Genomic DNA, 23,437 nt, shown 5'->3' on the forward strand with positions numbered 1-23,437 from the left:
GGTGACCAAACAGGTGGATGAGGGTAAAATGATTGATGTGGTGTGTATGGATTTCAGTATGGCATTTGGTAAGGTGCCCCACAGTATGTGTGAGGCCCTTTCGGTCATGGCTGACCATGGGATGCATCCTCTTGTTCTGGGTTTCTGCTTCCCTGAAGCAACTTTGCTTGTGACTGAGGAGACCAATGCTGGAGTGACAGACCCAGTCGCAGAGGTCACATCTGTATGTGGTTGTTGATCTGCTAGAACTGATGCACTCCATCCTTCGTGCCTGCTTGTCTGTTGCAGTGTTCATCAGCTTCTTTTTCCCTGTTTTGAGGTGCTGGTTCAGGATGCTTCTCCATCTCATGAGGTCAGCTGCAGGCCGTTCCCAGGACTCTGTCACAATATCAAGCACCTTCATGCCCCTCACACAGACATCCTTGTAGCGCAGTTGGGAACGCCCATTGGGTCTCTTCCTGGATGCAAGCTCTCCATAAAGGATATCCTTTGGAGTGTGGCCATCCTCCATGCGGTGGACATGGCCCAGCTCATGCAGACTCTGCTGCCTGAGCAGAGTGTACATGTTGGGAAGACCAGCGTAGGATATGACCGCTGCGTTGGACACTCTGTCTTGCCAGGATATGGAGGACACTCCTCAAGTGGAAGGTGGTTAGTCTTCTCTCTTGTCTGGCATATGTAGTCCATCTTTCACTGCCATACAGCAGTGTGGTTATGGCACAGGCATTGTAGACTGACACTTTTGTCTTCACTGTCAGCTTGGGATTTGTCCATACTCAAGTTGTGAGGCGAACAAGAGTTGAGGCTGCTTTTCCGATCCTTTTGTTGATCTCCATGTCCAACGAGAGGTTATCAGTGATGATAGAGCCAAGGAAAGTAAACTGATGGATGACATTGAGTTCATAGTCGTCGATGTGTTGACTGACAGTGCCACTGTGATCTGTCACAGGGCACTCGTCTTCTTCAGACTGATAGCCTGAAATCTTTGCAAGTGAAAGAGGTTGGCTATTGCAGAAAATACGGAGGCATGGGATTGAGGGTGATTTAGCGGTTTGGATCAGGAATTGGCTAGGTAAAAGAACACAGAGTGGCGGTTGATAGGAAATGTTCATCCTGGAGTTCAGTTACTAGTGGTGTACCGCAAGGATCTGTTTTGGGGCCACTGCTGTTTGTCATTTTTATAAATGACCTGGATTATGGCATAGAAGGATGGGTGAGTAAATTTGTGGATGCCGCCAAGGTAGGTGAAGTTGTGGATAGTGCTGAAGGATGTTGCAGGCTACAGAGGGACATAGATAAGCTGCAGAGCTGGGCTGAGAGGCAGCGAGTAGAATTTAATATGGAATCGTGTGAGGTGATTCACTTTAGAAGGAGTAACAGGAATACAGAGTACTGGGCTAATGGTAATATTCTTGGTAGTGTAGATGAGCAGAGAGGTCTCAGTGTCCATGTATATAGATCCCTGAAAGATTCCACCCAGGTTGATAGGGTTGTTAAGAAGGCATACAATATGTTAGCTTTCATTGGTAGAGGGATTGAGTTTCAGAGCCACGAGGTCATGTTGCAGTTGTACAAAACTCTGGAGTATTCCATACAGTTGTGGTCACCGTATTATAGGAAGGATGTGGAAGCTTCAGAGAAGGTTCAGAGGAGATTTACTAGGATGTTGCCTGTTATGGATGGAAGGTCTTTTGAGGAAAGGCTGAGGGGCTTGAGGCTGTTTTCGTTAGAGAGAAGAAGGTTGAGAGGTGACTTAATTGAGACATGCAATTAGAGGGTTAGATAGGGTGGATAGTAAGAACCTTTTTCCTTGGATGGTGATGGCTGGCATGAGAGGACATAGCTTTAAATTGAGGGGTGATAGATATAGGACAGATGTCTGAGGTAGTCTCTTTACTCAGAGTAGTTGGGCATGGAATGTACTCCTACAATAGTAGTAGACTCACCAACTTTAAGGGCATTTAAATGGCTATTGGCTAAACATGTGGATGAAAATGGAATAGTGTATGATTGATAGGCTTCAGATTGGTTCCACAGGTTGGTGAACATTGAGGGTCAAAGGGTCTGTTCTGCACTGTAATGTTCTATGTAAGAATCCTGGTCTCAATCAAGAGCATGACAATAGCTAATTTCATTTTCTAACCAATACAAGGCCTGTGTGATTCACATTGCCCTGGAGATCTTCTTAAAGAGTGAAGCCATTGTAGTGTTGCAGGTTTTCACAGGATCAGCTATCAAGAATCTGCGAGGGAGAGAACAAGGAAAAAGAGGCAGCAAGTTAAAACTTGGGTTCTGTTTGATAAGACCAAGTTTGTGAGGGTTTAATCAGAGCAAAACTATTCACCTCCCTTCACTTTTCCTCTCAGTGTGAACTTCAGTTCAGTGAGAAGTTTATTCAGTTGGAAGAGAGATAAATGAGCTGTGAATAAATTTGGACTGGTTCCAGAGAGTGAAATATTCACCGAAGAGACAAATGAAGTACATCTATGGTGGAAGTTTTTGATCATTGAACCAAAGAAAAGATCCCTCATTTAACTTTTAGAGAGTATAAGTTGACAACTGAAATAGTGTTTATTCAATGGTGGTTTTGTTACAGTAAAACGTGTAAAATTTGAAATTTTGTCATTTGATTCATTCACTAGACATTTGATTTTTTTTTTAAGAAGTTATTGGTCTCAATGGGGGTCCTGACAAGGAAGAAATTCTGTATGTATGCAAGAGCCACATTACTAGTATAGATTTATTATGTGTACAAAAAGAAACTTACAGTTTTCAAATTGTCACTAAATTAGTATAATGGACCAAGACAATATTATGACATTGGTTTGTTCCATAATACATTTGAGCTTATACTGTCAATCATGTTTAGCAAGTGAAGCAAGTAATTTACCCAAAAATGACTCTCAAATATTGAGTTATCCTGGAATATGTTCATGAATTTCCAGCTGACATCTCAACTGATATACTTACCTGTTCAGATTTTTGCATTACAGGTAAGTACAGCATAGGGAATGACATAATTGCTTGTCAATTTGAGGTGGTTCACCACAAAATTTGAGGTCTTGTTTCACAAATGAGTTGTCATTTTTGTTTTGCTCCTCAATGTAACTCTTCTGGATATAATGTCACACGTTCCTCCATTTCAAAACATATCATTTCTGCAACATTTTAGCATCAGTTTGGAATTGAGATTCAACATGAGTAATTGAATTGTCATGGTTGGAAATAATACTTGGCAAAATTCTTTATATTTTGGGATAATTTTGGTTTTGGGAGATGAGCAAGTCATGTATAATCTGAAAATAATGCTGCTGAGATTACAGGGGAGCAGATCCCCCCCTCCAAACCGCTACCACCAAAGGAAAGTTGGCAGTAATCCACCAGACTTGAAAGAAATCCATGCTGCAGCCAAAACACCATGCATGGCAGATTTCATTGCCTAACTTTGGGACTTCAACCCTTTACTGAGGAGAGGGTCCTGCCCTCAAGAACGGCTCACCAATCTAATTCTGCTCTGACTCTCGCATATGAGAAGATAGCACCCCCTCCCCTTTCCACCACTTATGAACCTCTTTAAAAAGTGACCTGTTAGCTACCCATATCAACCATATTTTGGCTTAGACAGTATTATCAGGGTCAATAGAACATTATCATTATTTATTTAAATTGTTGTCACGCTGCCAACTTCAACATCCTCACAACCTCTGTTATGAAGATGAGCTCAGAGCTGAGTGGGAAGGTGGTGAGCTAACCTATATTATGTGCGTATCTGCTGAAAATATATCCTCAGGAGCATGTATGATCCAATTCTTTAACTTCAGTTATGACAAATACTGGGTTTTTTTAAGTTGTATACAAATGAATTAATATATTGTGGATGTAATTAATAATAGACTACATGTTGAAAAGCCACTGATCTTCTTAACTGGTGTGTGTTGCAGAAATGAAAAGAAAGCAGTTCTCCTGAAAACTGCCATTTTTCAAGTGAAGTCTAACTGTGTTTATCTCTTCCAGAACTAACAAATAGGACTGACCTGATGACTCTGAATGGAAAGACTCTGCATGTGACATCTGGGGTTACACCAGCAGAAACTGTTATGCAGACAGATACCCTGCTTTTCCAGTATGTCAACTTACAGCTGGTGAATGCCAAGCCTCAAGGTATGCGATTAGGCAACACAGTTGTTTTATTCAAAATTGCTTGAAAAACTTCACTTCTACTATAATGAGAATTTGTTCAACGCAGCGTTTACTGCTGGACGTTAACTTGTACATTGGTTTCCAGTATGACAAAACCATCACAGCTGTGTGCCAGGATGCTGCAGTATGAATATGTGCAGCATGTCCTTGCTTTGTTTAAGATTTTGGTAAGTTTTCAGTATCTAATGTGTGCATATATACTCCCATATGAGGCACAATTTCAGAGTTTGCAGATGATACAAAAACATTGTGAACTTGACTGGGAAAGCTTTGAACCTTGAAAGGACATTAGTGTTGCTGATATGTCTGAATGGGTGGGTGAAGAAGTGGAGACCATGAAATGATTCACCTTAGTAGAAAGAAAGGAGAGACAATATTAAAATAAAGGGCAAATTCTGAAAGGAACACAGGAGCAGAGAAACCTAGCTGTAAGATTTCACTAGAATGGGTTGAGAGGAGATTCACGAGATGTTGCCGACTGGAGCATTTCAGCTATGAAGAGAGCCTTGATAGGCTGGTCTTACCTTCCTTAGAACAGAGAAGTCAGGGACCCTAATTGAGGTGTACAAAATAATGAGAGGAAATCTGGGATAGATATGAAAAAAACTTGTCCCCTTAATAGAGGGGTCAATAACCAGGGTTTAGATCTCCGGAAAAAGGCATGAGATTCAGAAGGGATTTAATCAGTTTTTTTCACCCAGACGGTGGTGGTTATCTGACATTTTCTACCTGAAAGGTTGGTAGAAACAGGAGCAATCACAACATTTAAAAAGATTTAGATAGTCACTTGAAGCACACAGCATACAAGGCTATGGGCCATGTGCTGGAAAATGGGACTAGAGTATATAGATGCTTGATGACTGGAGCAAACATGATGGACCTCTTTCTGTGCCGTATGACTCTGACTGTACATTGGAGTATGGGCATGACAGTTTGAAAGAGTGGTCATTGAAGGAACCTTCAGGAACGATATGGGGAAGTTTTGTAAAGGTGCAGAAAATATTCATGAGATTGGTTCCAAAGTTATGGAGTTAAATTGGAGAATTAAGACTGAATTCCTTAGAAAAGAAGGCTGAGAGGGGATTTTATAAAGGTATCTAAAATCATGAGAGGTTGAGACAGAATAGAAAGGGAGAAGCTGTTCCCACTCATGAAAGGATAGAGAATGAGATGGCATAAAGTGATTGGAAACAGGAGTGAAAGTGATAGAGGAAAGATGTTTTAACGCTGCCTGTGTTTAAGGTCTGGAATGCAGTACCTGATAGTGTGATGGATGCAGGGTGAGCAGAAACACTCAGAAGCATTGATCATCAAACAGCAAATGCAAACATGATGAACCAAATAGCTGCTCCTGCACTGTGACAATTCTGAGATTCTGTAAAAGACATACCTCACTTGTTATAAGTTTGAAAATTTACTTGCATCTGCATAACATCACTTGACTCCACATTAGCTCATCTACTGGAACCCTCATCCATGGCTTTGTTATCTCTGAACTTCCCTATTCCAGACCATCATCCCATCATTAACCTTCATAAACTCAAACTTATCCAAACCTCTGCTGCTTTTATCCTAACTCACTCAAAGTCCCATTCACTTATCATCCCTGTACCTGATGATCAAACTGGCTCATGCTTAAGGATTATTCACTTTTGAAATTTTCATCATTTTTAAATCTCCCCATGATCTTGCCCCTCCCTATAATCTTCTCTAACCCTAAGTCCCTCTGAGATATCTGCATTTCTCCAATTATGGCTTCCTGTACATCCCCCATTTTAATCCACTGATGACTGCACCATTAGCTTTCCAGCCTCAACATTCTGGATTCTGTTCTAACTTCTCTGCTTATCTCCTCTTAAGATGCTCCAACCTTTTTTTCTAAACTTTTGATCATATCTTTTAATGTCCTTTGATGTGGCTTGACATCAAATTTTGTTTGATATTACTGTGAAGGAGCTTGGATCATTTTACCTTTTCGAAGGTACTGTACAAATGTAGTTCGTTACAATTTTGAAAACTTAGCAAAGTATAAGTAAGGCTAATGTGGTATATATAATTTCTGTGGATTTGTACAAAGCCTTCAGTTAGCTATGACATAATAGATTTGTGATTACGGTCAGAACATTTGGAGTTAGTGGACTAGAATGAGTAGCAAGCTGTCTGCAAAACTGGAAACTGAGAGTAGGGGTTAAAATATATTTATTTAGATTGCCAAATGTTGGAATGTGGTATTTCAGAAGAAGGAATGCAGGAATCATTATTGTTTATGACTTACATAAATTATTTGGACTTGGAATTGGAAGTATAATTTCAAAGTTGCAGGTGACATTGAATTAGAGAATCCATTTAGTGGAGGAGTACTGTGACAAACTGCAAGATATTTGGCAAATGAACTTCAGATAAGTATGGCGTACATTTCATATAAGAATAAACATTCAGAATCGGGTGTCTAAACCCAATGGACAAATAATAGGATTAGAATGTACACAGCTTTTAAAAAATAACAACGTAGGTTGAAAAGACCAATGAATTTTTAAAAAGTGATCACTGGAGCTTGTTTGTTAAAAAAAAAAGTGAAATTGAAAGGCCAAATAATTATGCTGGTTGCATATATAGAATTTTGGTTTTATCAGAGTCTCCGACAGTTGATCACATCAGCCATTGACATTCTCTTGCCAAGCCAGTCTCTGACAGTTGATCTCACTACCCACCTGCGATTCCACACTATGCACATGTGATCACATGACTACTATTTCCAAAAGCTGTATGGCTAGAGAAAATGCATGCTCTTTCCAGGCTTTACTAGCTTGTTGCATCGTGTTTCAGGTTGGTACAGATGGACTATGATTGCCGGGTGAAGTATGCTTTGTGGTGATAATGCAAACACATGAAAGCAAATATACTAGAAACTGATATGCAAAGCCAGTATATTTCAGTACTACAAATATAGAGGGCTACTTAGCCCAACATGTCCATCTGGATTTTATGCAAGAGAGTCTTCCATTCCTCTGCCTATTCTCTGTAGATCTGCACTTTTTGTCCTTCAGTTGCTAATACAATAGGTCTGTTCAGAACAAAGAAAAATTATGGAAATGTTGCTACACTCCACATCTTGTGTCTCCATATGATAGATAATAGGGGAGGTTGTGACCTAGTGGTATTATTGCTGGATTGTTAACCCAGAGATCCAGCTTCAAACCGTGCTGCAACGGATTAAAATTCCACCAAAAATAATGTGGAATTAAGAATCTCATGATGACCATGAATCAATTTATCGCTTGTTGGAAAAACCCATTTGGTCCTCTGATCTGCCCTAGCCAGCAATGCCCTCATCCATGACTGAATTAAAAAAAAGAAAATAAATCAGTGGGACGGTGGTAATATCCTTATCTCTGGACTGTGTAGGTCTGGGTTCAAGTCCCACCTGCTCCAGAGGTGTGGGGTAGCATCTCTGAACAGGTTAAGTAGGAAAGAAAAAAGATAAGGCAATACAGTCTAGGCCAGGAGGTCTGAATCAAGTTGTACTTGTTTGCAGGGGTGAGTAGCAAAGTTTAAACAGGTTGATTAGAAAATAGAATAAAGCAGACCCAGAAGGGTCTGTGGCTCAGTGGTACTTTCCTTACCTTTGGGCTTTTGAGGCCTGGGTTCAAGTCACACCTGCTTCAGAGGTGTGTAATCACAAAACTGAACAGGCTGAATTAAAAAAACGAGCAGATATACAGTTCTTGTGACACAGTGGTAGAGATATGGACTATGTTCCAGTTCCACCTATTCTAGAGCATCTTTAAGCAGTTTGATTAGAAAATCTCAATAAAGCAGACACGGTTCAAAAAGGCAGATCCAGGGATGGATCTGGTACATTCTGTCCCTGGCTGGGACTTGTATTGTACGCCATGAGTAGTAGCTCTATTTTGGTGTTCAACAATAAACAATGTTCCTTTCTACTCAGGTTGTCTGAATTATTACAGAAAAGATTGAGCAGGCTGATACTATTTTTTTCATGTTGTAAAGTAAAGTCTGAGTATGACCTAATTGAAGGTTTCAAGATTATGAAGGATGAATAATTTCTCCGGCTGCTGTAAGTGAATGCATATGTAGTATCTGCTGTGTTATATCTTGTATTTTCGAAATCAAGTGCAAACCTTAGGAATAATCTATTGATACTCAGTAACACTTGCTGGAAGAGTCATTTATTCATAGTTTTTAGGAAAAATAAGTAGGTTAAGAAAATATCTAAGAATGCCTGGAGGAATATGTACAGTATGATCAAGTCCCTAATGGAGCTCTAGATATAGATGCAGTTACTAATGAATGGCTGTTGTTTCACATTAAATGTCTGTGGGAAGAGAATAATGTATGGATCTAAGCTAAATTCTGTTACTCTGAAATGATATATAATTCTGAGATGAGTTTTATCGTTGAAGTGCCATCAAGAGTTCTGATTTTGTGTCAAATACTAAACTTTGTTTGTGGACTTGGTACAATAATTAGTCTAGATTTTGATTTGTGGTATCTGAACTACAATTCATATTGCAACCACTATACAGGGCTGAATCTTATGTTTCTTAGCTATGGCCAAGTTGCATGAGTGTTCTGGAGGGTTTTCGCCACAAAGCACAATGAATTCTCTTGAATCTTACTAAACTCGTTGCATCAACCTGTTTCTAGGATGTCTGTCTCATTTGATTTCCATTCATTCTACCATATGCTGTTCCCAGAACAATTCGCCACTCACTGGACATCTGAGAGATTGGCATTCCTTGCCATCAGCTGTAGCCTCCATCTTCCCCTTCCTGTGAAGGTGAGCAACATGCTACCAAAAGTAAGGCCTGCTTCTCTCTGTGAAATGTAGCTAAATTGGGAACAGAACAGTCATTATCTAGTATATTTTGCAGCTGAGATCTGAACACACTTTCCCATATCGTGATACATTCTGCAACTGGATAACAAGTGGCATTTCCCCTTAATCCATCCACATTCAGGCTCAGCACGTGTCGTAACTTGAAAAGATTGCAGCGGCCCTGGCTGGTATTTTTGCATTATCATTAGCCAAGGGTGAGGTCATGGAAGACTGGAGGATAGCAAATGTCATGCTTTTATTCAAGAAGAGCTGCAAAGAAAAATCTAGGAGCTATGGATCAGTACGCCTAACATCCGTGATAGGCAAGTTACTTGAGAAGATTCTGAGAAATTAGATATCCATGCATTTGGAAAGGTAAGGCTTGATCATGCCTCACAACTTTGATAGAATTCTTTGATCAAGTGACCAGGAAAGTTGATGAGGGCAGGGCGGTAGAAGTAGTCTATATGGATTTCAGTAAGGCCTTTGATAAGGTTCTACATGGTAGGCTGCTCTGGAAGGTTAAATTACATGGAATCCAGGGGGAGCTGGAAGATTGGATACACATTTGGCTTGATGGTAAGAAATAGAGGTTATTAGTAGAAGGATGCTTGTTGGACTGGAGACCTATGACTAGTAGAGTGCTTGAGGGGTCAGTGCTGGGCCCATTACTGTTCGTTATGCATGCCAGTGATTTGGATGAGAATGTACAAGGCGTGATTAGTGAGTTTGCAGATGACACTAAAATATCGTGAGGAGGGCTATTAGAAATTGCAGTAGGACCTTGTTCAGCTGGGGATGTGGGCTGAGAAATGGCAAATGGAGTTTAATATCAATAACTGATGTCTTGCATTTTGGAAAGTCAAATCAAGGTAAGAGTTTCATGGTGAATGATAGGGCCTTAAGGAGTATAGTGGAACCAGAAAGACCTGGGAATTCAGGTGCATGGTTCTCTGAAAGTGGAGTCGCAGTTGACAGGACATTGAAGAAGGCTTTTGGCACACTGGTCTTCTTCAGTCAGGGCAATGAGTATTAAAGTTGGGAAATTATGTTGCAGTTGTACAGGATGTTGGTGAGGCCACACTTGGAGTATTGTGTTCAGTTTTGGTCACCTTGCTATCAGAAGGATGTTATTAGACTAGAAAGAGTGCAGAAGAAATTTACAAGTACGTTGGTAGGACTCACGGTCTGAGTTATCGGGAGAGGTTGGACAAGCTAGGACCTTTTTCTTCAGAGCATAGGAGACTGAGGGAGGATCTTATAGAAGTATATCAGATCATGAGAAGCATGGATAACATGAATGCACTCAGCCTTTTTCCCAAGGTTGGGGAATCAAGGACTAGTGGGCATTAGTTTAAGGTTAGAAGAGAAAGAATAACAGAACCTGAGTAGCAAATTTTTTACACAGAGGGTGGTACATATGTGAAATGAGCTGCCAGTGGAAATTGGTTGAGGTGGGTACATTAACAACATTTAAAGGCATTAGGACAAATACATGGATATAAAAGATTTGGAAGGATATGGGCCAAGTGCAGGGAAATGGGTTCGCGTGGATGGACATATTGGGCGGTATGGACTAGTTTGATCGAATTGCCTGTCTCTGTGCTGTAGGACCCTATGCTGAGTGACCTATCAAGAGAGGAGTGACTGCAGCATGGCAATACATTATCTCCCATCAAATGTTCCTTTTCACTGCATTCAGTACAGACCATCACAGCACTTATTTGATAATGAGGAAGTGGCTATATGGCTCAGGCAGGACCCTTGGAAGTTTGGTTTGCCATTAGGCAGCATTGGCCATTTTTAATATCATTACTGCTCACTTCAGCACCACTGAGTGTTCAATTTACAAGCACCAAAGGCATTTGATAATTTTCCTGTTAGCAGCATCTGACCCCTTAAGCACAGTCATTCTGCATGTACATCAAATAAGTGATGAAGTGATTGCAGATTAAATATAGCGGTGCTCTATACATGGCTGCTTCGTGTATTTGTTGCTGCAATGTCATTAGTGTCTAGCAAGCGTGAACCCACACTTTGGACTGACAAACTGTCACTTAGTCCACCCAGTCAGGGCATTGTTCCAGTCAATTTCTCGTAGTTCTTCACATCTAGAGAATGGAAAATGAGGTACGGAATTCACCTTATCATGGACAGTCAGCACCGGTCCCTGCTTAGTCACCACATTGCCCTCACCATCGGCACCCCCCAAAAGTCTCCATGTCTCTTTTTATCTCACAATACTCTGCAACATGGGGGCAAACCACATTGAGCTTTGCATACAACTGTCCTCCCTGGCCCTGTATCCTGGCATGACACCTTCATGATGACCATGTGCTCCTGTATGCTTCCCCCTGTGAAGGCCACGGTGATGGTCACTGTCACTAAGAGCCCCCCCCCCAATAGTTTATCATGCTCTTTTATACAGTCCCCATCCCATTAACTTTGAAGTACTTTCCATCCCTGTCCTTATCCCAGAGCTCTACAAATTCCCTGCTTCCCCTTCCCTAGTTTTGTTGTTTACTATCACTTCAGACAGCGATTTTTCCCCTTCTGGTCCTACAGCACACCCCAACCCTGGATTGTGGGAGGAAACCGGAGCACCCGGAGGAAACCCACGCGGACACGGGGAGAATGTGCAAACTCCACACAGTCAGTCACCTGAGGCGGGAATTGAACCCGGGTCTCTGGCGCTGTGAGGCAGCAGTGCTAACCACTGTGCCACCATGCCGCCCACCCCAAATGGCCATGACAGATATTGATCCAGTCAAGAGGGGGCCACTCTCAGTCAGGGAGTCCTGGAAATAGCAGTCATGGACACAGCCCATATACAATCCAGGATCTGCATCACAGTTAGTCATCTGCTGGATTGTATATGGGCTGTGTCCATGACTGCTATTTCCAGGACTCCCTGACTGAGAGTGGCCCCCTCTTGACTGGATCAATATCTGTCATGGCCATTTGGGGTGGGCGGCATGGTGGCACAGTGGTTAGCACTGCTGCCTCACAGCGCCAGAGACCCGGGTTCAATTCCCGCCTCAGGCGACTGACTGTGTGGAGTTTGCACGTTCTCCCCGTGTCCGCGTGGGTTTGCTCCGGTTTCCTCCCACAATCCAAAAAAAAAGATGTGCAGGTCAGGTGAATTGGCCATGCTAAATTGCCCATAGTGTTAGGCAAGGGGTAAAATGTAGGGGTATGGGTGGGTTGCGCTTCGGCGGGGCGGTGTGGACTTGTTGGGACAAAGGGCCTGTTTCCACACTGTAAGTAATCTAATCTATGTAAGTAATCTAATCTAAAACCCCTCCTTAACAATCAATGGATGGGCACCCAGGACTGTATTCAACCCAAACCTTTGGCTGACTTTGTTGGGTAGAACTTGGACATGACATGACATGACTTTGATCGTCGCATGGGCAAGTTGAGCGAAGGGCCTGTTTCCATGCTGTAGACCTCTGCTCTTGCAGCTTCCCAACTGAAGACACCGGATTCTCCTGACTCCTGATGCACACCTTACAGGACTGACTGCTGCCCACTCTCTGGGCCGTAATCGGACAGTTCCCCTGACTTTGAGCATCCCAAGCAGATGACTAACTGTGGTGCAGATCCTGGATTGTATATGGGCTGTGTCCATGACTGCTATTTCCAGGACTCCCTGACTGAGAGTGGCCCCCTCTTGACTGGATCAATATCTGTCATGGCCATTTGGTGTGTTTGCAGTTGGCACCTGCTGTAAGTGTTAAATTGACATCTGTGTACTGTTCATCACGCTGTCCCCACCTCTAGACAGATCACTATTGACAAACAGGCTGCCTGTCCATGCATATAAAGTCTCCATGCAGCGGCCTGTCCGTGCTCTTAGCTGGTGTGCCCCGTGATGCAAGTCTATGCTTCATGTGCAACCTACCATGAATTGGAGGGGTGTTACGATGACTGCAGTGGGTGGTAGATGCCATTGTCTGTGGATGTCAGTACACACAGCTAGTGCTCATAAATCATTCCCTGGGACACAACTTGATTGGAGGTAAAGATTGTTCAGAGAAACAGGTGAACTAAATCAGCCAAGTACACACTCTGATTTCCACGTTGAGTTTTCCCAACATCTAGTTTGGATGGCGATCTTTTTAAGATAAAAAGCTGAATATTAGGCTGCGGCAAGTAAGGCATTTAACAAGCAATAATCCCCATATTTGGTAATTTGCCACTGCCGAGCAAGAAATGTGTCACACTGCTCATGAAAAACATAAAGCATGGAACCAGTTGCTCCCACCGACAAGAGGAGCATTGTTGAACATCCTGGTTGATTCTTCCACAAATTGCTGAGACTCGTGTGAGATTCCACCCACTGTTCTTGTGAAACAACCTCTTATTTAAGAAGTTAAAACATTTCCCATTGTCTATTCTTGAGATAAGCTTCTTTGGCAAAACTTCTGCAGTAGTCAATGGCAACCCCTCGCCCAATAGTTTTGATCAGAGGTGGGACTTAATCTGTTAGCCATCAAGTAAATAACCCACTACCATCCTGACCACCTCTGACTCAGTCACCATGAAAAGCTAGGTAGGGGTTGGTACTGAAATCAGGAACTCACCTGCCTTATTGGAAAATTGATCTCTATTACACAGCCCATGCAAAAGTACAATTGGCATGGCAGTCAGGTGAAATTTGGCAGGCTATTTCTTTTGGTGGTGGGGTTAGAGAGGAAGTGGCTATCAAGTGGTACCATGTGAACATACCATGGTCTCTTATGTTTACAGAGCTCTGTTAGCTTTAGATTAGACCTGGATAATGACTGAACCGAGTAAAGATTCCAGAATCAGTCTGGGCAGATAATTCCACTGTTTCCATGAGCATATAATCCTGCTCAGAATGAATTTATTAGTGGAGGCTTCAGTAGACTACTTGCCTACCATATGGTTTGGGTGTCATATCGGAGACTTGAGAATGAGAAGAGAAAATTGAAAAATAGCTGAAAGAAACACGATCTGTCCATGTGTAATTTTATAAAATAAGACTTGTTATAGTGAGATGGATCCTCAAATTAAAGTTTTTCAACAGCAAGTAGAAAGATGTGGGTGTGTTGGGATAAAATATTTCTATACATGTGCTTTCACTTAAATTTTAATAAGATCAAGGCTCTTGGGAATTGGTTATTTAACTTGGAGATAGTGCTGATATTTTCCATTTAGTTTCCATTTGTGTATTTGATAGTTCTATTGTGCAAAAGAAAATGAGTTCATAGAATCATTTGATAGAAATCCCAGAATAATGACACAGATGGAGATTATTCGGTTGATCAAGGCTGTACTGACTCTCTCCAGGAGCAGTTAAGGTAGTCCCACTTCACCAGGCTTTCCCCTCAGCCCTACATTTCTTTCTCTCTTTATGGATCCATTTATCTTTCACACTTCATGATTATGCATGTCTCCTCCAAACTGTCTGGCAGGATATTATATACCCTAGTATAAAAGAATGTTTTCTCCTCATGCCACCTTTAATTCCTTTGCCAACTAACTGAGACTTATGTTCAAATAAAGGCACAATATTGCTGGAAATCTGAAATAAAGACAGAAGGTTGGAGAAACGCAGGTCTGACAGTTCTGAAGGAGGGTCTTGTTAAACTCGAAACGTGAACTCTGTTTCTCTCTCCACAGACTCTGCTAGACTTGCTAATGTTCTCTGGTTCTTGATCTTTCTGTCAATAGGAATAACTTACTCTTTATCTACTTTGTTTAGACTCCTCATGATTTTGAATATGTTTAACAAATCTCCTATCTCCCTTCTCTTGAAAGGAGGTCAACCTAGAATTCTGCAATTTATCCACATAATCAAAGTCCTTTGTCCCTGGAATCATTCTTGTAAATCCTTCCTATAATTTGTTTCTGTAAGGTTATCCATTTAAAGATTTGTCATATGAAGTTTTACAGAATAGTGCAACAAGTGACCCTTTGTAATATTTTTCATTATGTTGAAATGATTTATTATGTGGCATAAACCTTAAAGTGCATTATATGAATTGATTTTAAAATGTTCCTTTGCATTCAAAATGAATTGGATGTGAAACAGCTGAATGGACTGTTTATAGTGTGTGTGATGATTTAAATTAAAAAAAAGTACTTTATCGCATTACTGAATTTGCAAACCAAAAGACTGTGTTATTCAAGCTGAATTTCTTTGCATCATTCTGAATTTGCAGCATCAGGCAAATACAATTGGCATCAACAGTCAGTTGTCTTAGTGTAATAACAATATTTAAGCAAAGTACCGTTCAAAGTCTGTGAGAAGATTTGTAGCTCGGGTGCTCGTTGTGGTTCTGTTCGTCGAGCTGGGAATTTGTGTTGCAGACGTTTCGTCCCCTGTCTAGGTGACATCCTCAGTGCTTGGGAGCCTCCTGTGAAGCGCTTCTGTGATGTTTTCTCCGGCATTTATAGTGGTTTGAATCTGCCGCTTCCGGTTGTCAGTTCCAGCTGTCCGCTGCAGTGGTTGGTATATTCGGTCCAGGTCGATATGGGAATTCGACTGGGACAACACTACTATTATAGGACAAGCCAAACAGAGAACAGCCAGGGAATTCCTAGAGGCATGGCACTCATCCACAGATTCAATCAATAAGCACATCGACCTGGATCCAATATACCGACCACTGCAGCGGACAGCTGGAACTGACAACCGGAAGCGGCAGGTTTAAATCACTATAAATGCCGGAGGAAACATCAAAGAAGTGCTTCACAGGAGGCTCCCTAGCACTGAGGATGTCACCCAGACAGGGGACGAAACGTCTGCAACACAAATTCCCAGCTCGGCGAACAGAACCACAACAAAGTACCGTTCACTTATAAACAAAGAATGTTTTAATTTCAGCTATTGAATTTGCTGTTTTGTATTTGCTGCACAGAGATTGGATATTGTATTATGTCACATCCAGATAGCAATTCTTAATCACTGATTCTGCCATGAATTTTAAGGTGCAGTCCAATCCTGTATCATATATTCAATATTATATACAACACGTTTGTTTTCCATGGATAATTGGCTAACAAAACGAGAAATGGCAACCTGAGATAAAAATGTGGGAGAAACTCAGCAGGTCTTGCAGAATCATAGAGGAACAATGTCATCGTTTCGAGTCCAGTGTGACTCTTATTTGAAGCAGACAGGTAATCCTGCCTGATAGGAACCAGGGCTAAATCTATCACGTCTGTTGAATTCCTAGGTGAGATTGGCATCTATTACGTCTTTCAAGGAAACTATAATTTTGTGTGAATAAAGTTACATTTCATTTATTAGACCTTAGCTTGCAGCAAATATCTGTGCTCCATATTCATACAATGCCTGCTGATATGCAATTAAATTTTCAAATACATATTCTGTCTAATTTCATGTAAGTTTTCATAATTTTATTTATTTTTATTCATTCATATATGTGATGTAGCTTGGCCAGCATATATTACTAAACCCTACTTTATAGAGAATTTAATTTTAGTTTTATTAATTGCAAAGTGAAAGTGGTGTGAGGTAGAATACACAATTTCATCATTATGAGAAAGAAATTCGAATTCAGTTCCTTTGGTGCACTTTGCATGGCAAAAGCGTCTACTTGCCATCGAATCAGCACTTTTTAAATAACATAAAAATATTGTTCCACTTTACATTGATATTTGTGTGAGTCCACTTGAGTACAAGACAAAAAGTTGAAATTCAACCTTAACTTTTAGTTGTAATCTTCCCCGCCACACAAATTGTTGGGTTTAAGTATAGGAATGATTGATATTTGGTAATGAATTGACAGGCATGAATAGAAATGAACAATTTTGATGGTGTAAACCATGAGAAAAAAATTCAAGATGTTTGAGTGTTAGGACATCTGATCAATTAAAATTGTTTCATGAACTGACTTCCTAAAATATTTCAACAGTAATAAACTTGCAATTTTAAATTTTTTGGATCCAGAACTTCATGTAGGAATCATTGATATCAAGAATTTGGACACAGTGATCAGCATTCTTAATTTGAATCCTATGCAGTTTCCTAAATGTCTTGTGTGCATGCATTCCTGCTTAAAAGTTTTGCAATGAGCGTTCTTGACTTTAGAATTGAACTCATAGTACCTGATCACATAGTCTGCTTCCCTTTTGTATAGTCTTTGGTAAAAACACTTATGTTGCTGAAAACATTAGGCTACAGTATATCTATATCTGGAGCTCTGACAATTAGTAATTAGAACAGTCGTTTGAGCTTCTTCGTAATTAATGTATTCGGGAATAAGCTGTAGAATGTTTTTTGCGTACTGGAACAGTTCTCAAATATTCAGTACTTAAAATACTGTGATGTTGAAAATTTAAATAAAAACAATGCCAGAGAAACTTGGTAGCTCTGATAGTATTTGTGAGAGAGTAAGACAGAGTTACCATTTGAAACTGATTTAAACTTGAAACATTTACTGTTCTGTTCTTTCCAAAGAAGTTGCCAGACTTGAATTTCTCCAGCTTTTAATTTCTAGATCTCAAGTATTCTTTTCCCAATGAGAGACTAATCTGTAGATCCACCTGTCCACACTACTGAACTGCTGTAGATTGCAGAATAGTAGTCAGGTCCTATGCTGCAAATTATCTTAAATCATGTCACAGTATTCTTTACATCTTCTGTTGCAGTTTAATAAGCTAATCATAAATTATTGTTTAAGTTTTCATTTCTGGACATCTTAATGTATGTATATATTTTTAAAACAGGGACCTGGAAATTAGTATAGACTTCATTTGAATTCCATTTTATTGATTACTTTCAAAGGTTCTGATTTCATTTGTGCCACTTCATGAGATCACTGGTTTGTAACTCGCCAGATGATGCCTGTCAGCCATTCAATCTATTAGTGGTTAACTGTATGCAATTTATTGTTGGAGTGGAGTAAGGAGGAGTTGTGATAGAGAGTTACTGATATTTATACCAGAATGTTGCCACTCTTCATAATCTTTTGTGAGAGACCTGTTTCTTTCATTTTGCTCTGGCCAACTTTTGTAAGCTAGCATGAAATAAATAAATAAATCATGTTATTAATCCTAGATCACCTGTTTAAACTGTTTGTATTGTTATCTTTGAAAATATATGATGCAGAAATTGACTTAAGAGTAACCTTCTGTTCTGGAAACTATGGAATGTCTCACCTTTATGCTAGATGCTATAGCATTCACTTTGTTTAATGTACAGTTCATGTGGCCATCATCATTCTGGCAGTGTTGAAGTGTACAATATATTTGGACAATTGCTCACTATTCCCAAATATGCCATATTTTAAAACCATTGTGACTATGAAACAGTCTTTGCTTTGGTGTTGAATGCCTTTATACAGTTTGGAGTATACTGATTGTCAAAGTGAACTTGCTGTGGTCTATATCTTATTGTGGTCCTTTGAGTTACACTACCCAAAAGGTGATCTCTTATACCAACTTTTCCATAGGCCAGTGCAATAGTATAATTCAGACTATTTGACCCATTAAGCCATACTCCACCATTCAGCAACGCCTTGGCTAAGCTAGTTGTAACTAAGCTGGTAACTTTCCTGCTTGCTTGTCCTTCATAACCAATTATTCTCTTGACAATCAAAAACCTGTCAAACTTAATTTTAAATATTTTCAACATCTCAGTCTCTACTAATCTCTGGGATAGAGTATTGCCAAGTTTAATGACTTTTTGAAAGAAGCAATGTCTCTTCATAACTGTCTTGAAAAGTATCCTCTTTGTTTTCAAACTGTCTCTGAGTTCTAGATCCTCCCATGAGGAAAACCTATTCGCAGGATTTACCCTGTCAAACCACCTCAGAATATTGTGTATTTCAATAAGCTTAACTCCCATTTTTCTAAACTCTGATGGTTAAAGGCCTAATTTTCTCAAACTTTGTTCATAAGACAACCCCTTAATTGTAGGAATCAGCTTAGTGAGCTTTCTCTGAACTGTTCCTAGAAAAGGAGACCTGATGGTCCTACCAGTGTAATCTCACCTACTCCCTTTGCAGGTGTAGCAAGACTTTCCTACTTTTGTCCCCTACTCCTATGTCATGCTATTTTACTGTCTTTTGTACGTGGTTCACATTTTTAATTTTAATGGGACTGAAGTTGAGAGGAGTTACAGATTTTGACAGTTAAATCACATTCCTATGAGGTATATATCATGTAGCTTTCCTCAATTAATTGAGTGGAACTAAACTCTGATGCTAGTATCTGGTTTCCATAACTGGCTTTTAATTTTTCAAACACTGTATGTTGTTAGGTCCTTTTTAAATACTGTTATAATGAAGCAGAGATCACTTAACTGTGGAAACCTTACCAAAGGATGCTTTGCTAATTGCCTTTACAGAGAAATTATAAGACTATGTTAGATGACAAAGCATTTGCCTTCAATGTAAACATCATCATATATTTTCAGTCTATTAATGGTGAATAAAATTAAAAGCAAGAGGACTGTATTAAATATAAAATGTTAAATGTATTGCACTCCCAAAGAGCCTGATTTAAATCAGAATCTGTTTGAGGTTTTGAAACATATGATTGGTATCAATCAATTCCTTGTTTGTAAAATAATTCATTACTCTTTCCCCCAAGAGATAATATATTATAGAGCATTATCAGCAATTCTGTTATAGAAGTTTCAAGTATTGAAATAACTTTCATCTCTAGCATGTCATGTGGGTTGACAAATCACTTGTTTAATTTGAGTCAGATCCAATAAAATAATTTGTTTATGAAAGCACTTGAACTGTTCCTAATACAAAAAGACTGTGAGAAAAATGTAGTCTTTTGTTTGACCTGCAGGCATTGTTATCTCTTAACGTATTCTGTCTCCTTTTCAACTTCTTTGATCTGGGTTTGGTCACATTTGTACCCCCCAAAAAAAGGTATTTGTCAGAACTCACTGGACTTGAAACATGACCTCTGTGTTTCTCTCCACAGATGCTGCCAGACCTGCTGGATTTTTATAGCACTTACTATTTTTGATCCAGAAAGTAAGGGCCCAATTTAGTCAGCCTCCTATTACTGGACAAAACTGTCAGTCTAGGAATCAGTGTAGTGGACTTTTGCCTCCCATCCAATTTTATAATTTTATACAAAATGGAGACCAAAACTCTGCTCAGCACTCTACATGTGGTCTTACCTTGTACAATTTTAACATCAACTATTTTTTTTCCCTGTGCTCCAGTCCCCTTGTAATAAAGTAATAAAATGTGGCCGTTGCCTTCTTGATCACTCGCCCTACCTGCATGCTAGGTTTGAGTTCCATATGGGGTGCAAACAAGTCTGTCTGAACATGAACATTTAGATGTTTCATGAATTTCAAATATTCTGCTATTCTGTTCTTACTACAGAAATGAATAACTTCACACTGCCCCATATTGTGTTCCATCTGCCACCTCTCTGCCCACTCACTTACTCTGTTTATAATGTCTTTTCAGCCTCTTTCTGTGTTCCTCACTGCTTAATTTCATACCTAACTTTATATTGTTAGCAAAATTAAATGCATCACTCTGTTGATTCAAGTTATTAATATAGATTGCAAATAGCTGGGACCCAGCACTGATTCTTGTGGTGTTCGACTAGTTACAGCCTACTTAGTTGACAATGTCCCTTTGTCATTACTCTTTGCTTTTTGTCTCTTAACCTTCCTGCAAGGCATGCCACTATATTGCCCCAACTCCATGAATCTTGTCATTGCATATTAATATATCACATTTTTGAATGCCTTTTGCAACTTCAAGTAAACTGCATTCATTGGGTCCCTTTTATCTACCCTCCTGGTGACATCCTCAAAAAAGTCCAATAACTTTGTCATCCAAATTTTCCTTTCATAAAGCCAGTCTTATCATCCTATGATTTTCTTGGTGTATTTTTAATGTCTAAAGTCAGAATTTCAATTCGTTTTCCAAAACAATCAAATTATTCTGTGGTCCAAGTTGTGGATGATCTGCTTCACTGGATACCTGAACTAAAAATGCAAATTAATAGATGAAAATTTGCATTATAACTAAAGCAGAATCAATTTAGACGCAATACAACATGCGGTCCTACTGATTTGTTGGGTTTAAGGTTGTTTTATGCCAGTCTGTCTTTAAGAGATGTATGAGTTATAATTTAGCAACTACAAAAAATAGCTACAGACTGAAAATTGCTGGTATCTTCACTCACTTTACTTGCATGTTCTGTTCTTGTATTATAGAATGCCTCAAAGGCACAGTTGGAGCTCTTTTGCTGGAAAACCCAGCTGGTCAGAATGGGCTGACGTATGCTGATCTTTATCATGAGGCAGCCAAAGTATTTGGCCTCAGAAGCAAGAAACTAAGATTGTGCCTAGGTGATACCAAAGCAGAAGGTATGTCTTGTTGATGATATAAGCACTGGCTAGGAGAGCTAAGGAGCAACTTAATTTTGAGATTTCAGTGCTCTAGAAGTATAGAGACCTTTAAATTGTGACAATTGGGCGGCACGGTGGCACAGTGGTTAGCACTGCTGCCTCGCAGCTCCAGAGATCCGGGTTCAATTCCCGCCTCAGGCAACTGACTGTGTGGAGTTTGCACATTCTCCCCGTGTCTGTGTGGGTTTCCTCCGGGTGCTCCGGTTTCCTCCCACAGTCCAAAGATGTGCAGGTTAGGTGAATTGGCCTGCTAAACTGCCCATAGTGTTAGGTAAGGGGTAAATGTAGGGGCATGGGTGGTTTGCGCTTCGGCGGGTCGGTGTGGACTTGTTGGGCCGAAGGGCCTGTTTCCACACTGTAAAGTAATCTAATCTAATCTAATCTAAAAATGTAAAGTAATCTAATTGGTTTTGGCCATGTATATCTCAAATTTAGTATCTACAGCTCCAGTTCTCCTTTTGAATATACCTCTGGTGTGTGTTCCAAATATACATTCTTCTCCCTTTCCCATGAAGGACCATTTTTGGGTTTGTGATGCGTGTTGAGTATTGGAAGATTAAATTCGAGTGCATTAAATGTTTTACCACATTTTCTTTTGTATGTGTTGCATATTTCCACCTCTGCTAGCTGTTTGCTTTGGTAACCTTTCTTTAGACACTATAAGTAACTAGCTGAAAATGTGTTGCTGGAAAAGCGCAGCAGATCAGGCAGCATCCAAGGAACAGGAGAATCGACGTTTCGGGCATAAGCCCTTCTTCAGGAAGGGCTTATGCCCGAAATGTCGATTCTCCTGTTCCCTGGATGCTGCCTGACCTGCTGCGCTTTTCCAGCAACACATTTTCAGCTCTGATCTCCAGCATCTGCAGACCTCACTTTCTCCACTATAAGTAACTATCAATGGTACTTGCATGCTGAGTTCTTGTGGTGCCCTCATTTGCAAATCAACCCTACAACATTGAACTTAGGGTTGTATTGTGGACTTTAATTTTTTTTCGTTAATGACATTTGTCACTTGAGTTTAACCACAGCACCAGTATTCCATACAAAAATTGCTCAAGGCAATGAAGGTGATTTTAAAACCAGTGGTTTATTTCTATGGCAGTAACAGAGGAAAAAAATGATATTCTTGCACAGTCGTTTATATGCTCCATAATCTGTTTATTTCCTCAATGGATCAGTTCTTAAATATAATCATGAAGACTATTTTTATTAATTACATACTCAATTATAAAAATAAGTCTCTGTTTACTTTGACTATTTTAATCTTGCTATTGTATTTGTTCGCAACTACTGTTTGCGTGATCTTAAGCACAGAAATATTAAGGACAAGAATGTGAAAGGTCAAAGTGAGCTTATTTCATATAAACCAAAGTACAGGAAATTCTGGCATGCAGATTTTATCCAAATATTATGCAACTTAGTTATGATGTGTCATTTCAAATATTCCTAAATAATTCAGTATCCACAATAATTAACATTTTCTGAAGCTAGCCACAAAATGCAGAAAGTTTTAGCTTTTGATGTTGACTTCAGTTTCAAACCTAACTGGTTTGCAACAAAAATATAAGTAGTCCTTTGGTTCCTGTACAGACTGAGAAAGAGAAAATGTAATGCAAATTCCTATACATTTTTTAATGGAAGAAAAGTGATTAGAGATATTTCTAGAATACCATTTCCCAAGTGGTGTCAAAGTAGCACTCTCAAAAATTCTAATTTAGTTTGCAATTTTCGAACTAATTTAATTTGCAGTGGTCCACAGTATGTAAATACTTAAAATGATTTGAACAACAGAATACTGAGCTAGTGAACAAGAGTACAGATATTCAAATTCAGCATGTGCTGCAATATTATTTAGAAGAATGTTAAGTGCCATTACTCTTAACATTTCCCAAATAATAGAGGCTTTTGTTACATTGTTGCACATCGTTTTTAAGTGTGTTCAATGTATGTTTAATATTATTTTGGTACATTGTTATAATATAATTTAAGCAAAATGTCATTTC

At 39.7% G+C, this 23,437-nt stretch overlaps 1 protein-coding gene across 3 annotated transcripts in view; it reads left to right on the plus strand.

Annotated features, from left to right (window-relative positions):
* iars1 (isoleucyl-tRNA synthetase 1) overlaps positions 1–23,437 on the plus strand; it is a 190,254-nt gene that overhangs the window by 162,990 nt on the left and 3,827 nt on the right. For all 3 annotated transcript variants that reach the window (XM_043707895.1, XM_043707896.1, XM_043707897.1), the window contains exons 32-33: positions 4,015–4,161; positions 21,240–21,392. In XM_043707895.1, the coding sequence (XP_043563830.1) occupies positions 4,015–4,161; positions 21,240–21,392 (300 nt within the window). The remainder of the gene's footprint in view (positions 1–4,014; positions 4,162–21,239; positions 21,393–23,437) is intronic.

Source organism: Chiloscyllium plagiosum, chromosome 18 (assembly GCF_004010195.1).
Source record: "Chiloscyllium plagiosum isolate BGI_BamShark_2017 chromosome 18, ASM401019v2, whole genome shotgun sequence".
NCBI lineage: Eukaryota > Metazoa > Chordata > Chondrichthyes > Orectolobiformes > Hemiscylliidae > Chiloscyllium > Chiloscyllium plagiosum.